Genomic DNA, 16919 nt, shown 5'->3' on the forward strand with positions numbered 1-16919 from the left:
GAGTTCCCCCTCGTGGCCTGGCCCCGCCCTCACCTTTTGTGACGTCGCAGCCGCGCCTCCTACCTTCGCGCTAGCAACCCGAGACCCACGATCTCCGAGGCTTAGCCCGTTGGAGGTCGCTTTGTTGTGAAAACGCGGGAGGATCTTACCAAGACGTGATGAAACTAGCTGCTAGCTTCCTTCTGATGCTTCTGGAAGGTGAGAGGCTACGCTTGGCCCGCTGGACGCTGCAGTAGTCTGAAGCTGCGGGTGGAGCTTCTCTGGGGCTCCCTTATGCTTCAGAAGGGCCCTGCCCCCCTGAGCTCCCTTGTTATGGGTTCTGAGCCGGCAGGCTCCAGGAAGTTGAGTTGTGCCTGATACAAGCTTGAGAGAGGTTGGTCTTTTATCTCTTGTCCCTGGAAGCCTTCCACCATAGCCATCAGGCATCACCCAAGACATACACTCACACACACATACACTCCAGATCTAGTCTGGATCTGGCCACTGGACCGGAAGTGCATTATGGGTTAAGGTCCATTCTTGTCTGTCCCCCTACCTTGCAGTGCTGCTCCTGCCTGAAACACCTCTTTCAGCTGAGGAAGCTTTAGCCTCCACTCCAGGCAGCCCTCTCTCATCCACTGAATATGAACGTTTCTTCGCCCTGCTGACCCCAACCTGGAAGGCAGAGACCACCTGCCGCCTCCGTGCAACCCACGGCTGCCGGAACCCCACTCTCGTTCAGCTGGATCAATATGAAAACCACGGATTGGTACCAGATGGTGAGGGCCAGACTGGTGGGAAAACTTAGGCATCTAGAGGTCACCTAGGCTCAGGGCAAAAGCTTCGTGCTCACATGAGAGTCGGGAGAAGGCTATAGCACAGCTCACCCCAGAACCTGTTCTCATTCTTGGTGACCTTGACTCGACCCTGGCCTTCCTATAACCAGCCTCTCCATGTGCGCTGTCCTTCCTCAGGTGCTGTCTGCTCTGACCTACCCTATGCTTCCTGGTTTGAGTCTTTCTGCCAGTTTGCTCAGTATCGTTGCTCCAACCATGTCTACTATGCCAAGGTGAGAAAGGTTAGGTCTGGTGAGCCAGGGCCAAGGGAACGCTGTGGGGGTGGGAAGTTGAGGAAGGGCTTTGGGAAAGTCATCTTAGTGCACGCTCCCTGTCAGTTTGCCAAGGTGGGCATAGTCTTCTCACCTTGGCCGTTCATACTGACTGAACCACCCTCATTACTGTGAGTGAAGGAGAGAAGAGATACAGGGAAGGCAGAGTCATATGGCCTGTCCATTGCTCCCAAAGGGTCCATGCTTTTTAGTCAATCAGCTGGAAAACACTGAAGGCCAGCAGGTGGCCTTTCTTAGAAGTAGAGGCTCCCTAGAGGCACTGCGCTCCTTCCTCCCTGCATGGGAACCGTGGGGGCTGCGACTTAATGGAAAGGGGTCTGAGGAAACTGCCGGGGCAGGAGCGGCTCCTCTTTGGAAAAGGAATTCCATTTCCCTGTCTTTCCTTGCAGAGGGTCCGGTGCTCCCAGCCAGTCTCCATCCTTTCCCCCAACACTCTAAAGGAGGTGGAGTCCTCAGCAGAAGTTCCTCTCACTTCCGTGACCACCCCCATTGTATCCCGTGCCACAGGTGAGACCTCCCAGAGTGGGGACCGCAGTTCCCAGCCCTGGCGTGGCAGTTCACAAGTCTGTTATTCCATTCCTGGGAGCTCTGACGCCCCCTTCTGGCCGCCACAGGCACTGCATGAATGTGGTGCACTGACGTATATTCAGGCGAAACACCTGTACACATAAAATGAAATTAAGAATAAAAGCCCCCCGGGCCTTTTGTAAATTGATATCTTCATTTTAGACAGTATTTGGGCTGGAGGTATACATATCTCAATGGTGGAATGTATACTTATGTTTTACACATACATTCTATACCTGAGGCTCAAGGCTTGATTCCTAGACCCCCCTCATTCTAACAGAAGGTGTTAGTTGCCAGCTCTTAGGAATACATGGTGTTCTCTAGGTGACATGGATAAATGATAACATTTGCTCCAGGAGTTAGGGAACAGGGACCCTTATAAGACAGTGGGAAGGAGCCACATACCAGCATGTTATGGCAATGTCCGTGTTTGTACATACTGTGTTCAGTGTGTGCGTGCACGTATGTGGAGATCAGAGGTCAATGCTGAGTGTTTTCCTCAGTCACCATATTTATTTATTTTGAGACAGGGTATGACTGTGAAGGCCTGGCTGGCCTGGAACTCACTATGTAGAACTTACAAAGACCTGCCTCTTTCTCCAGAATGCTGGCATTAAAGGCATATACACCCCTACCCCCAGCTCAGGCCACCTTAGTTTTTGAGACTGGGTCTTTTCAATAAACTTGGAGCTGGGCTGGAGAGAGAGAGCTCAGTGGTTAAAAGCACTGACCACTCTTCCAGAGGACAGGGGTTCAATTCCCAATGACCACATAGCCATTCACAGCTGTCTGTGACTTCAGTTCTAGGTGATTCAGCGCTCTCCCAGAGACATACATGCAGGCAAAATGCAATGCGCATAAAATAAAGATGAACATATCCAAAAAAAAGAAAAAACAAAAAAATAGACACCGGGCTGGAGAGATGGCTCAGCAGTTGAGAGCCCTGGCTGCTCTTCCAGAGGTCCTGAGTTCAATTCCCAGCAACTACATGGTGGCTCAGAACCATTTTTAATGGGATCTGAGGCCCTTTTCTGGTTTCTGGTGTGTCTGAAGACAACAACAGTGTACTCACCAAAAATAAAAATAAATAAATAAATAAATAATCTCAGAGCTGCTGAGCAAGATGGCCCATTAGTGATGGCATCGGCATCCAGGAAGCAGAGGGAACTCTGAATTCCAGGCTACAAGTCCACTAGCCAAGACTACATAGTGAGACCTTATCTCAAAATAATAATAATAATAATAATAATAATAATAATAATAATAATAATAATGGAAATAAAGCTAGAGCTCACTGGTAAGCCAGTAAATCCTCAACAGCATCCTGCCTCCGCCTCCCCAGCACGGAGATTGCGAGCACACGTTACCATACCCAGCTTTTATGTAGATTTTAACGGCTGAACTCTGGTCTCCACACTTGCAAATACTTTACCAACTGAGCTGACCCCCCCAGCCCCAATTTCTCGATCCAAAACAATACAAACAGACAAAAAGCTTGTGTTGACATTGCTTCAAGATAGGATCTCATGTAGTTCCCGCCTCAGGCTCGAGATGTGGCTGAGCTGGTTGGACTTGAAGTCCTGACCCTCCTGTCTCTACCTCCGGGCTACTGAGTCTGCAGGCCTGTACCTCCACAGCTGCCTATGCAGATGAGGTGACTCCAGGGGCTGGAAGTCTGATCCCTTCTTCCTCTTCTCTCTCCTGCTCTCTCCTAAACCTTGCTGCAGCCACGGAACACCAGGCCTTCCAGCCTTGGCCCGAGCGGCTCAACAACAATGTGGAGGAGCTGCTCCAGTCGTCCTTGTCCCTGGGAGGCAAGGAGCAACAGAGTAGTCGGAAGCTAGGCCTGGAGCAGCAGCACAAGCAGGAGCAGATCCAAGAACACAAGCTAGAAGAAGCGCAGGAGCAGGAGGAGCAAGAGGAAGAGGAAGAGGAGGAAGAGGCAAAGCAGGAAGAGGGGCAGGGGACAGAGGAGGGTCTGGATTCAGTGTCCAGACTGCAGTCAGACTCGGAGCCCAAGTTTCAGTCCAAGTCACTGTCTTCCAACCCTTCCTTCTTCACTCCCCGGGTCCGAGAGGTGGAGTCCGCTCCATTGATGATGGAGAACATCCAGGAGCTCATCCGGTCCGCCCAAGAAATGGACGAAATGAACGAACTGTACGATGACTCCTGGAGAAGCCAAAGCACTGGCAGGTACAGGAAATTGTGACTTCTTCATGGGCCCTGCCATCCCTGCTGCCTCCTCTGGAAATGCGAAGCCCACTTACCAGCTTTGGTCTCCAGACCCACTCAGACCTGCTTAGGCTTCGAGCACAGCTAGCAATGGCGGCCCTCCTGTTCTGTGCCCATCCTTGTTTTAAGCCTCACCCTGGGCTCTGGTCTTACCTCTGGCCTTGATTAGCACTAAAGCCTTCAGAAAGTTATTTCTCCATCTCGTTGTTGTTCTTTAATATTTACTTAATTTTACTCAGGCATAATACGCGTGTGACTCTGTGTGTGTGTGTGTGTGTGTGTGTGTGTGTGTGTGTGTGTGTGTGTCTGTGTGTGTGTGTGTGTGAGTGTGAGTGTGTGTGAGTGTGAGTGTGTGTGAGTGTGTGTGTGTGTGTGTGTGTGTGTGTGTGTGTGTGTGCGTGTACACGTGTGCAGGTGTCCGAGGAGCCCACAAGAGAGCGTCGGATCCCCTGGGTCTACAGGAAATGGATGGTTGTGAGCTGCAAGAGTGGGTGCTGAGGATGAGGACCAAACTCAGGACCTCTGGAAGAGCAACAGGTGCTCTCTTAACCATTGAGCCATCTCTCCAGCCACTGTTGTTTTTTTTTTTTTTTTTTTTGGTTTTTTTTTTTTTCTTTCCATTTTTGACTTCGGTTCCTCTTGTAAAAGTAGGCAGTTGGTGCAAGGTCCTCTCGGGCTCCAGGATGGAGACCCTCTGCTAAGTATGCTGAATAGTGCATATGACCAAGACCAAGTGCTCAGCGGAGGGGAAGATGGATGTGGTGTTCTGCCCCAGCCCTCTAGCCCATCCCTACCAGTCTGTACTGTCTTCTTGCAGCCTCCAGCAGCTGCCCCACACGGAGACCCTGATGGTGCTATGCTATTCCATTATGGAGAATACCTGCACCATGACTCCCACAGCCAAGGCCTGGAGCTACATGGAGGAGGAGATCCTTGGCTTCGGGGATTCGGTATGTCCACCATGCTATTTAATGGACATCCCATGGGCCTGGCACTGTGTGAGCCATGGGTGAGGGGCTGGGTAAGGAAAGCATGAGACCTAGTTGAAGAGGTACCTTGGAAGGACATCTATTGCAGAGGAAGGCTCAGACCTGGTCTGGAAGCCAGTCTGGGCTGGAATGCGTCCTTCAGTTTTTCAAATTGCTAGGTCGTAAACCATCCCTTCAGTCCTCTTCAGCACCTTCAGTCCCTAGCTGTGCCTTAGACTCAGCTCTATTTCTTGCCAAAAGGGTCGTAGAACCTGTTCCTGTTGAGTCTGATGACGTGGGCTGTGGTCCCAGCTCCTTGGGAGGCTGAAGCAAATGAGTCCCAATTTCACTCTGGAATGGGCAGAATTATGAGTTCAACTTAGGGAAACCCAGTTGCAAAAAAAAAAAAAAAAGGACACAGAGGGTTGAGGATGGAGCTCTGCGGTAGAACACTTGCCTGGCGTACAGAAGACCCTACGTTCAATCCCCAGCACTAAAAACCAATGTATTACAGAAAGCGCTTATATTAGGATTTTTCTAGAAAAGCAGAACTGATAGAATGAATATATATTGAAAGGAGTTTATTAGATTTGCTTACATGACATAGTCTACATGGCCCAACAATGTCTGTCTCGCACTGGAGAGGTTGGCAAATCTGGTAGTTGCTTAATCTGTGAGGCTGGATGTCCCAGCGGTCCCAATATGGCACTGAAAGACTGAGGATTTTCCTGGAGAGCTGCTGGTCTTCCGTCTATATTGGAAGCCAAAGAAGCCAGTTCTAATATCAGTGAAGGGATGTCGCACCAACATGATACAGACTTCCAGCAAGCGTGAAGGCAAGCAGGCAAAAAGTGAAGCCCCCTTCTTCCTTCTCCCTTTGATCTGGGCTACAGCCGAAGGGTTCTGCCCATATATAGGATCAGTCTCCCCTTCAAATAATCTGGTCAAGAAAATCCCTCACAGGAGTTCTCTGTGGCTTGCTTTTAGTTGGTTTCAAATCCAGTCAAACTGACCACCAAGGATAACCGTCAAACATCCACCCCTTGTCAGTTGGCATCCAGTCAGCTCTTGACGGCATGCTTCGTTTCCAAATGGAAACAGTGACGAGATTACAATTCTGCCTACACGTGATACAACTACCCCACATATAACTAAACACTATTTAAGAGGAGTTGACAAAATCCCTTGAAGAATGCTTAGTCTTTCAGTGTCCCATAATTTACATGTGGTAATATATACTTACAACACTTAAACACTGATAGTATCTCAATGGATGCTACATTACATGATAAAGAAATAGAGGAAAGAAAACACAGATATCTGCTTAATATATACGTGTCTGCACAAACATGTTCTTAGCAAACTAGGTCAGGAGCACTCGGGTCAGGCCCAGTCCTCATTTCTGGGACTGGTCACTAGGCCTTCGTTGATTTTACCGTCTTCTGTTCCTCATCCTGTATTTCCTCCCGTCAGGAAGACCTGGGAAGGCCTTGGCTCTCCCCCACGGAGGAGTAATTCATTCCTTTATCCCTGAAGGGTCTGGACCCTTTGTCATCCTGCCTGAATTAGGTTGTAGTTTCCCATTGACCTTAAACACGAGTCATGGTAACACCAAGGGATGCTGTGAGGCAGTGGTTCTCAATGTGTGGGTTGTGACCCCCCCTGGGGGTTGTATATTGTATCCTGCATATCAGATATCTATATTATAATTCATAATAGTATCAGAATTACCATTATGAAGTAGCAATGAGAATAATTTTATGGTTGAGGGTCACCACAACATGAGGAACTGCGTTAAAGGGCCATGACATTAGGAAGGTTGGGAACCACAGTCCTAGAGATCTCTGCAGTCCAGACATAATTTTATCCCCATGGTGAAGTTTTCCCTTGGTAGTCCGATTAATCACCCTCCTAAACATTATCCCTTTATTAGCCCGATGACTTGTGTCATGAGTCCAAAGTGGCCAAGGAAAGGTCTTGGCTTCCAATTAAGTGGAATGTTTATTGTGACTCCCGGCAGGAGTGCTCACCCTTGTGGAACCAAGTCTTCTAGGCTGGCCGAGCATGCACTCCAAGGAACAGGATGAAAAACTGTTCCTGGGGTGTCACAGAGGCGATAGTGAGGAATTCCATCGCGTTTCCACTCCTTCACTCCTGGACCATGAATCCTGGCTATAGGGAAAAAAATACTATATGTCGGAGGAGGTTGATTCAGAACATACACAGTCTTCTGGAAAACACTACGCCAGCCCTCTAGGCTACTCCCATCTAATTGATAAGTCACTGTCTTTTAAAAAAGCCAAATCCGGGGCTGGGGATTCGGCCCCCAGCTCCGGAAAAAAAAAAAAAAAAAGAACTAAAAAAGCCAAATCCAGGGGCTGGAGCAATGGCTCGGAGGTTAAGAGTACTGGCTGCCCTTCCAAACGACCGGGGTTTAATTCTAAACATCCATATGGTGGCCCATAACCGTCTGCAACTCTAGTTCCACAACACGAGGAACATGAGGGAATCCTACACCCTCTTCTGGCCTCCAAGAGCACAAGGCACAACGCTAGTAGTAGACGGAGAGATGTACGTGCACACAGAACGCTCATACACCAAAACAATATTTAAAAAGTAAAAAGTCCATTCCCCCGTTTGATCAAGCCAGCTGCTTCCGAATATTGGGAAACATGGTGAGAGCAGTGGATTCCATGGCTATAGGGCACTCACTGGGCTGAGAAGTGCATTCCTTGATCAGAAGCAGAACTGATGGAATTCCATGATGGCAGATAAGGCAGGCATTCTGCAAGTCCGTGGATGACAATTTCACCAGAAACGTTATGTGCAAGACAGAAAAACCCATAAGTATTCATGGAAAGAAAACACACTGCACTTCCCCAATGCCACCTTCCGTGAGGTGGATAGCTGTTCCCCGGGAGCCTGGTGCCATAATCTAGATGCACGAGAGTGAAGGTTTACTAGAGTGGGTAACATGATACAGTCTCCTTGATAGTCCAGCCGTGGTAGTCGTTCAGTCCATGAGCCGGGCTGTCTCAGCTTTCCCAGCCAGGTACTGGAGCATGCGGGGTTCCTGGGGAGCAGCTGGTCTTCAGTCCACGCTGGGAGCCATTGAAGTGGAGGGGTACAGCACTGACAGCAGTGGAGTGGACACACTTGCCAGCGTGAGTGAAGCAAGCAGGCAAAGAAATACAGCTTCCTTTTCCCGTCTTCCTTTTATCCCCGCTTCCATCCGGTATTTAGGGCAGGTCTTCCCGCTTGAATAAGCTGGTCAAGAAAATCCCTCACAGGAATGCTGCATGGCTTTCCTTCTAGTTGATTCTAGATGCGGTCTAGTTGACAATCAAGACAACCATCTTAGCACTTGGAGGGATCTGTAAAAAGATTCCAGGGGTTGGGGATTTAGCTCAGTGGTAAAGCGCTTGCCTAGCATGTGCAAGGCCCTGGGTTCGGTCCCCAGCTCCGAAAAAAAGAAAAAAGAAAGAAAAAAGATTCCAGTTCTGATATTTCTCCCACATTTAGCAAGTCTATTCCCAGGAAGATATTTCTTTTTCGGGTTTTTTTGTTTTGTTTTGTTTTTGAGACAGTTTCCTTGTGTAGCCTTGGCCACCCTGGAACTCTGTATACCAGGCCGGCCTCGAACTCACGGAGATCTGCCTGCCTCTGCTTCCTGAGTGCTGGGATTAAAGTGCCACCACAATCACCGGCTAAAAGATACTTTTTTAAAAACAAGATTTACTTATTATGTATAGAGTTCTGCCTGCATGTACACCTGCAGGCCAGAAGAGGGCATCTGTAATGGGTTACAGATGGTTGTGAGCCACCGTGTGGTTGCTGGGAAATGAACTCTTAGCCACTGAGCCATCTCTCCAGCCTGAAAGATAGACCTTTAAGTGTTCCTTTGTTGTCAGTGTCGTTGTCTGAGCCAAGGTCTCTGCTGCAAAGGGCGCTTTGGAGCTCCTAGGCACAAGTGATCCTCTCACAGTTGAGTGTGCAGTACGCACTGCCACATACCGTTCCCTGGTTTTGAAACTACAGTTTAGCCAACAACCACTGAGTGCCAGTCTACCAGGCATTCACCAATTTCTTCGACAGACACTGATGGGGTTCCAGCTATGTACTAGACACTTGGGATGCTCACAGTAGATTTGATGCTTGCTCTCGTCATCGTTGAGGAGAAAGAGAAGGAAAAGTAAAGCTGGGGTGTGCTCAGTAGGAGGGTGTGCAAGGCCCCGGGGTGTGCTTCATGGGAGAATGCTTGCATATCTGAGGTACTTGGCTTTGGTACTTGGGGCAGCAGGTATATACCAGCAGACCTGGGCATTATCGGGGAGATGGGCACTGTGGGGGTGAGGAGGAAAGTTGCAAGAAAGCATCCGGCGTCGTGAACAGGCCACTCTCCAGGATTGCAAGGACCAGAGAATGTTCTTAGAGGAACTGGAGTTTAAACTGAGACCTGAAGGGAGGTAACAAGGCAAAAGAAGGGGCACAGTGGAAAGTTCTTGGTAGAAAGACCAGTGTGCACAGTGGCTTTCTCTGCAGCAAGCAAGAACTGAAAGTTCATGAAGAGCTCGGAATGAACTTATTTTCTGGCTGGAAGGGTCTTCGCCCGGGTGCAGGAGGCTAATGGGGAGTTGGCAATCTTATCAAAGGGTGTGGTAGAGCCTTTTTAGAAACACGTACGTTCAGAGGTCATGGAGACTCAGGGTGGTATGGTTGGATAAGGGAACAGAGTCCATTTTTACTGAGCATGTAGTAGCAGAAAACAGAGTCAAAAAGATAGGGTACTAATGGGGAAAACCTGAAGCCCATTTAATGTTGCAGGCAAAGGAAAATCCATAAAGGTTTGGGGCCAGGGTCCTGTTGTCTTCCTTGCCTGCTGCTGCGAGATTAGCATGGGTTGCAAAGGAGCCCATGCTGTTTCAGGCTGCACCTTGGGTGACAGTGGGCTCCCCTGAAGGTGTGGTTGGCCAGATCTGTCTGGTTGGGGTAAGGAGAGCCCAGCGCTCAGCCAGGAGGTTGTAACTCCACTTTGTGAAAGAGCTCCACTTTGTGAAAGAGCTTCCAGGAACTGGCGGGTTTGGATCTAGGCATTTGATGGAGGATGACTTGGAGATAGAAAGACCTGGATCCAACTTCGAGCAGTGTTCTTAACCACATGGAACCTCAGTCTCCTGAAGAAGTGCCAACATTGGATAGAACTTTGGGGACTAACAGTGTTTCTTTGCTGTTTCTGACTTGGACACAATGGCTCACCACCTAGACCAGACTGGCCTGGAACTCAGAGGTCCACTTGCCAGTGCCTCTGGGGTTCTGGGATTAAAGACTTGTGCCATCACGCCTGGCTGGGGTTTTTTGTTTGTTTGTTTTCTTTTCTTTTGTTTTCTAAAGAAAGGATCTCTGTAGGCCTAGCTGGCCCGGAACTTGAGGATTTTGAGCTCCTGATCCTCCTGCTTTCACCTTCCAACAGGGTAAGTCCCTGACTGCTTGCTTGTCTTTTTATGATGCTCCTGACTGCTGGCCAGCACTGTCACCTCTGCAAATATGATTAGCACTGTCATTATGAAGTGGAGAGGGGAATTGGTCCCTTTTGGGTTGCTTAAGCAAGGATGATTGCCTCCCCCCATGTTAGAGGCCTGTGAATTACTCAGTGAGGAGGATTTGGGCCTTGGGGAAGAAGTCAGAGCTGGTAATAAAGATGTGGGTGCCACCTGTAGAAGTAGATCGCCTAGGACTGAATAACCATCCAGAAAGCGCTGAGAGGAGGTCCCCAAGGAATTCTGAGGAAGGAGGAGAGGGGAGGAAAGCAAAAGGCCTTAAGTCAAAGGCATCAAACACTGTGCAGTATGCTCTGGAGGTCTGAAGCAAGGGAAAGGAGAGCCTGCCAAAACTTAGCCTCAAACTCCTGTCCCAGGTCTGTGACAATCTTGGACGGAGACACACAGCTGCCTGTCCCCTCTGTGCATTCTGCTCCCTGAAGCTAGAGCAGTGCCACAGCGAAGCCAGCGTGCTGCGCCAGCAATGCGACGCCTCCCACAAGATCCCGTTCATCAGCCCCCTGCTCTCAGCTCAGAGCATATCCACCGGCAACCAGGTACCTCAGCTGGGAAGCCCGCAGCGCGGCCAGCTGACGGGGCTGTGGGAAGGAAGGAGGCCTGGGGCTAGAGAGGCCTGCACCTCTCACGCGTCTCTGTCCCATAGGCGAAGATACCAGAAAAAGGTCGCTTTGCTGGGCTAGAAATGTACGGAGGGCTCAGCTCTGAGTTCTGGTGTAACCGGCTCGCCTTGAAGGGCTGTGAAGATGACCGGGTCGCCAACTGGCTCAAGGCAGAGTTCCTTAGCTTCCAAGATGGGGATCTCCCCACGAAGGTCAGATCCTCCTCTTCAACCTTAGCTCCTTCAGCCGTCCCCAGTTCTTTCTAGGTACTTGTTCTAAACAGCCTGGCCTTCGGATCCTGGCTCCGAGACACAGCCCTTAGCGTCCTCCTGCCATTCTTCAACACCCTTCCCTCAGCAAAGCAGGGTCGCATTCAAGCAACAGTAGGAACGCTACCCAGGGAGAAAACTCCAACCCTCGGGGGTACGAGATGGAGACGGAGGCTCTAGCTGCAGCCTTGCCCATCACTAGCTGCTTGGCTCTGCTCAAGTCACTGCCCACTGCAGCCCAAAGTTACAGTCACTGCTGCAACCCTCACCGCCCAGCCCTGTGGACCCTGCCTTCCTAGCTCAGCCTGAAGCCGTGTTCCCCACAGCCCAGTGCTCTCCCTGACCAATAATATCAGCACATCCCCCCTCACCCCCGACCTGCCTCCTCTGAGTAGTTAATCATCTGTTGTTGCTCAGAGCTAGTCCCCAAGCCCTCTCCACAGTTTGAGGGTAGGCAGGGTCCGTGGGGGAGTGATTGTCACTTGTCAGAGACCCCCCTCCCCCTCCCCCTCACTCATCACCAACAGACTTCTTGATAATTGGACCACTAGTTGGATCTATACTCTGTTCTTCTGTCTCCCCACCCCCACCTCTGTGTGTGTGTGTGTGTGTGTGTGTCTGTGTGTGTGTGTCTGTGTCTGTGTGTCTGCCTGTGTGTATGTCTGTCTGTACGTATGTATGTATGTCTGTATGTATGTCTATCTGTGTCTTGTGTTGCTAGGGGTGGCACCAAGCACCTATGTGTGCTAAGCAAACCCTTGGCCATTCATGTACTGGCCTCTTAAGCACCTTTCTCTGCACCCAGTAAGCTGGCCAATAGAACAGACCCTTGTGGTCCCTGTTACCTCCCGACTGCTTCCCAGGGGTTCATGATGGAGAGTAGAAGGAAGTAAAGGAAGACAGTGGGGTGCCTCCCCACCCCCAGCTATGCAAGGTTTGCTGCACTAGAGCCCTGTCCCACCCAGGGCAGGCTGTCATTACCCTTAAACTAGATACTGGTGTCCTGTCAGGATTTTGATGCTCTTTCCCTGGCTCTCCCGGTGTAGATTTGTGACACAAACTACGTCCAGTACCCAAACTACTGTTCCTTCAAAAGCCAACAGTGCCTGTTGAAAAACCAGAACAGAAAGGTGAGTGGCTGGCCCTGTCCTCACCTCCCAGCAGTCCCTTAGTGCCCCTGGGAGGGCCTGTTCCCAGCCCTTCTCTTCCAGAAGCTAGGCTGTGGAAACAGTTCCCCGTCAGCAGTTCTCACACGATGCCTTCTCTTCTTAGCCTTGGGGTGAGCCAGGGTCTCTCAGGCAGGAGTGGGCAGGAGAGGCTGGGACAGATAAGAGGGATGGGCCCTGAGAACCCAGAGGGAGAGCCTCAGCTGGCCTGGAAACCAGACAGTGAGTTTCAGTCCAACCTCCCAGCCTTATGCATTATGTAGTCTAGGGTAACGTGCTTCCTCTCTGAGTCTAGGCCTCCTCCACCTGTATTCCTTTCTGCCCTCTCCCTCTTGCCCCTGGTTCTGGCACCTCCTTACCCCCACTCCCCATACACCATCCCTTTGTAGATGTCCCGCATGAAGTGCATGCTGAACGAGAAGTACCACGTGCTGAGCCCGGCTAAAGGCGAGGAGGTTATACTCCGGTGGAGCCAAGAGTTTAACACTTTGACTCTAGGCCAGTTTGGATGAGCTGAGGTCTGTGCTGTCCCCACCCCAGCCCAGCCTTTCCACATTCTCCATCGCTCTCAGACTACATCTGTCAGTTGGCTTCCAGGTGCCTCTCAGGGGCCTCCCACCTGGCCCCTACGTGCATTTTCTTTGGGTTGGAAGAACAGTCCCAGAGAGGTGCATGATGGGAACTCCGCACGCCTTGAAGAATACCTTCAAATAAAATGTTTGTCTTCAGCCCATGTGCTCTCTTTTTTTTTTTTTTTTTTTGTTCTTTTTTTTTTTTCGGAGCTGGGGACTGAACCCAGGACCTTGTGCTTCCTAGGCAAGCGCTCTACCACTGAGCTAAATCCCCAACCCCCCATGTGCTCTCTTTATTGTGGACCCCCACTGTCACCCCAGTGTGAGGTCTCCACAGTGGTGAGAGAACTTCCTGGGAACAGCACTGAGGGAGGCATCTCCACAGCAGGCCTAAGCTGTCAAGGAGTTGCGCTGAGAGAACTGCAGCTGGCATCCGAGAGGTTGGGAGGGCCATGAGGGTGTTCAGGTCTTCATCTCTGAAGCTCTGGGCTCCATGAGTTCTCATGTGAATGCAGAATTTTCAAGGGCAAGTCCTGAGATTATGTCAACCCCAGAAAAGTATGACATAGCTCGCCACTTCCCTCTGTTGGGAGGGAGGAAACTACATCCCGGAGCTCAGAAGTCCTTGACGATGAACCACCTTGCCAGATGGTCTCAATGATGAAGCACCTTGAAGTGTTTGTTACGTTGGCACTGCTCTTGGATAATTTTTTTTTCCTTTTCTTTTTTTCGGAGCTGGGGACCGAACCCAGGGCCTTGCGCTCGCTAGGCAAGTGCTCTACCACTGAGCTAAATCCCCAACCCCGCTCTTGGATAATTTGCACACTCACAGTAGCCTGGGGAAACTGCAGTCTCTTCTATAGGCCAACAGTCATTGTCTTTGTTAGGGTTCCATTGCTGGGAAGGGGCACCATGACCAAGACAAATCTTAGAAAAGACAACATTTAACTGGGGCTGGCCTACAGGTTCAGAGGTTCAGTCCATTATCATCATGACAGCATGGCAGTATCCAGGCAGGCATGATGCTGGAGGAGCTGAGGGTTGTACATCTTGATCCAAAGGCAACCACCCAGGAAAAGACTCATATTCCACACTGGGCAGAACCTGAGCTTAGGAAACCTCAAAGCTCACCTCCACAGTGACATCCTTCCTCCAAGGCCACACCTCCTAATAGTACCACCCCCTGTGGGCCAACCATTCAAAAACAGGAGTCTATTGGGGCTCAACCTATTCAAAACACCACAGACATGAACAGCATTTTAACACAAACGAAACGGCTTGGGGGTTGGGGTTGGGGAAATGTAGCTCACTGGGTAGAGGTGCTTACCCGGCATGGACAAGGCCCCTGGATTCAGTCAGGCATGGTGGGCCATGCCTTTAATCCCAGTCCTTGGGAAGTGGAGGCTAAAAGAGAAGAAATTCAAGGTCATCCTTATGCATAGTTTTAAGGTCAACTTAGGCTACATGAAACCCTTTCTTTAAAAAAGGGGGGGCTAATTCTGGGGAGCTAGAGAGATTGCCTAGCAAATAAAATCATTTACTGAGCAGGACTGGTGTCTTCAGTCAAAAACCGGAACCATGTAACGGGGAAGGTGAGAATAGACACCACAGTGTTGACACAGGTAAATGGCATGATTGTACAGTGCATACATACATCTCTCTGTCTCTCTCACACACATACACACACACACACACACACACACACACACACACACACACACACACACACTTCTTCCTACAATTCTGTGTGATGTCATATGCCTGTAATCCCAGCACTTGAGAGGTAAAGAGGAGACAGCAGTCTGGGCTACATGAGACCCTGTCTTTGTCTTGGTTTTTATAGACAGGGTTTTTCTGTGTAGCCCTGTAGATTGGGCTGACCTCAGACTGGCAGAGATCTGAATACCTCTGTCCCCCAAGTACTGGGATTAAAGGTGTGTGACACCATCACAGGGCTTGAGACCCTGTCTTTAAAAAAAAAAATTAGGAGGGGGTTGGGGATTTAGCTCAGTGGTAGAGCACTTGCCTAGCAAGCGCAAGGCCCTGGGTTCGGTCCCCAGCTCCGAAAAAAAAAAAAAAATTAGGTCAGGTGCGGTGATACTCACCTTTAATCCTAGCACTGGGGAGGCAGAGGCTGATCTCCGATCTCCATGAGCTCCAGCTTAGCCTGGTCTACAGAGCAGGTTCTGAGTCAGCTAGAGCTGCATAATAGACCATGTCTCAAAAAAGACAAAAAAATTAGAGGGGCAGAGAAAAGCTCAGAGGTTGAGGATATGTCCTACTCCTACAGAAGACCGAGGTTTGGTTCCCAGCAGCCCTGTCTGGTGATTCACAACCATCTGTAACTTCAATTCCAGAAGATTGAGGGCCACCGTCCAGCCTTCACAAGCACCAGCACACACTTTGCACACAGACCTACTCAAACACACACACATAAAAATATTTTCGGGGGTTGGGGATTTGGCTCAGTGGTAGAGCGCTTGTCTAGCAAACGCAAGGCCCTGGGTTCGGTCCCCAGCTCCGGAAAAAAAGAAAAAAAAAAAAAAAAGAAGAAGATAACATTAGAAGATAAAAATATTTTCAATTTCAATCTTTTTGTTTTTAATTAAAACATAATTACTTAATTTCTCCCCTTCCTTGTTCCTCCCTTTAATTCCTTCCAGGTTCCCTCCTCATTCACTCCCAAATTAATGGCCTCTTTTTCTTTTTTTTTTTTTTTTTTATTTTTTTAAAGATTTATTCATTTATTATATATGATTACACTGTAGCTGTCTTCAGATACACCAGAAGAGGGCATCGGATCTCTTTACAGATGGTTGTGAGCCACCATGTGGTTGCTGGGAATTGAACTCAGGACCTCTGGAAGATCAGTCGGTGCTCTTAACCACTGAGCCATATCTCCAGCCCCATGGCCTCTTTTTCTTTGACTGTTATTGCTACACACACACACACACACACACACACACCACACACACACACAGACACACACATACACACACATACACAGACACACTCGTGCACGCACACACATAGACACACACACACAAACACATACACACACACAGACACACACAGACACACACACATACACATACATACACACACAGACACACACAGACAGACACACACACATACATACACACACAGACACACACAGACACACACAGACACACAGACACACACAGACAAACACACGCACGCATGCACACACACACACACACACACACTACAACCTACTGAGTCTATTTAGCATCGTTTGTGTGCATTCAGTGTGGAGGGTTTTGGCAGTGGTTAGGCAATTATAAGGAAAGACTAATTCTTCCTCTCTAGGCAGTCAGTCGTGAACGGCACTTCTTCATCTAGAGGTGGGAGCCCCAGAGACCAGTCCACCTACTAGTGGTGTTACTGTTCAGTTCCTACTTAGTCAGCCATGTCTGCCGAGGTACAATGGGTCCTACTTCCTGTCATTTCTACTTCCTGTTCCTCTGGTTCTTAGTCCTTCTGCCCCTCTTTGGAGATGTTCCCCGAAGTGCAGGGGGTATATCGTGGGTACACCAGCAACAGTTGATCTTTGCATTGTGTTTAATTGTGGTTTCCTGTGGCATAAAATTCCTTTTAAGCCAGGTGGCGGTGGCGACACATGCCTTTAATTGCAGAACACTGGAGGTAGAGGCAGGAAGGATGTCTATAAGTTCAAGGCCAGCCTGATCTACATAGTGAGTTCAAAGCTAGCCAGGGATACATAATGAGACCTGTCTCCAAAAAAATAATAAGAAAGAAAAGAAAAGAGAAGGAAGGAAGAGGGGAGGGGGAAAAAGAAAAAAAGAAAAGGAAGGAAGGAAGGAAAGAAGGAAGGAAGGAAGGAAAGGTTGAAACTTGC

At 49.4% G+C, this 16919-nt stretch overlaps 1 protein-coding gene across 3 annotated transcripts; it reads left to right on the plus strand.

Annotated features, from left to right (window-relative positions):
• Positions 1–13: 13 nt before the first annotated feature.
• On the plus strand, positions 14–13195 carry Acrbp (acrosin binding protein). Of its 3 annotated transcripts, XR_015685776.1 has the most exons (11): positions 14–198; positions 543–758; positions 954–1048; positions 1498–1615; positions 3403–3868; positions 4725–4857; positions 10267–10346; positions 10790–10969; positions 11077–11244; positions 12348–12431; positions 12857–13195. XR_015685776.1 is itself a non-coding variant. In NM_001401824.1 (10 exons), exons 1-10 carry the CDS (start codon positions 159–161, stop codon positions 12977–12979), a joined length of 1623 nt encoding a protein of 540 aa, NP_001388753.1. In that variant the 5' UTR covers positions 65–158; the 3' UTR covers positions 12980–13195. The 3 variants fall into 3 exon arrangements, 2 of the variants coding, with proteins under 2 accessions (NP_001020220.1, NP_001388753.1); NM_001401824.1 differs by lacking the exon at positions 10267–10346 and having other exon boundaries at positions 65–198; NM_001025049.1 differs by lacking the exons at positions 4725–4857; positions 10267–10346; positions 10790–10969; ... (1 more) ...; positions 12348–12431; positions 12857–13195 and having other exon boundaries at positions 64–198; positions 3403–4098.
• The last annotated feature ends 3724 nt before the right edge of the window (positions 13196–16919 follow it).

The sequence above is a fragment of the Rattus norvegicus genome, chromosome 4 (genome assembly GCF_021556685.1).
Source record: "Rattus norvegicus strain SHRSP/BbbUtx chromosome 4, alternate assembly SHRSP_T2T, whole genome shotgun sequence".
Classification (NCBI taxonomy): Eukaryota; Metazoa; Chordata; class Mammalia; order Rodentia; family Muridae; genus Rattus; species Rattus norvegicus.

What these genes read in the sequence shown, in the direction of transcription:
- Acrbp (NM_001401824.1), top strand. Translation starts at nt 159, where the DNA reads ATGAAACTAGCTGCTAGCTTCCTTCTGATGCTTCTGGAAG. An exon ending in AGAAGCCAAAGCACTGGCAG is followed by an intron (nt 3,869 to 4,724) that starts GTACAGGAAATT and finishes GTCTTCTTGCAG; the next exon opens with CCTCCAGCAGCTGCCCCACA. An exon ending in GCATATCCACCGGCAACCAG is followed by an intron (nt 10,970 to 11,076) that starts GTACCTCAGCTG and finishes TCTGTCCCATAG; the next exon opens with GCGAAGATACCAGAAAAAGG.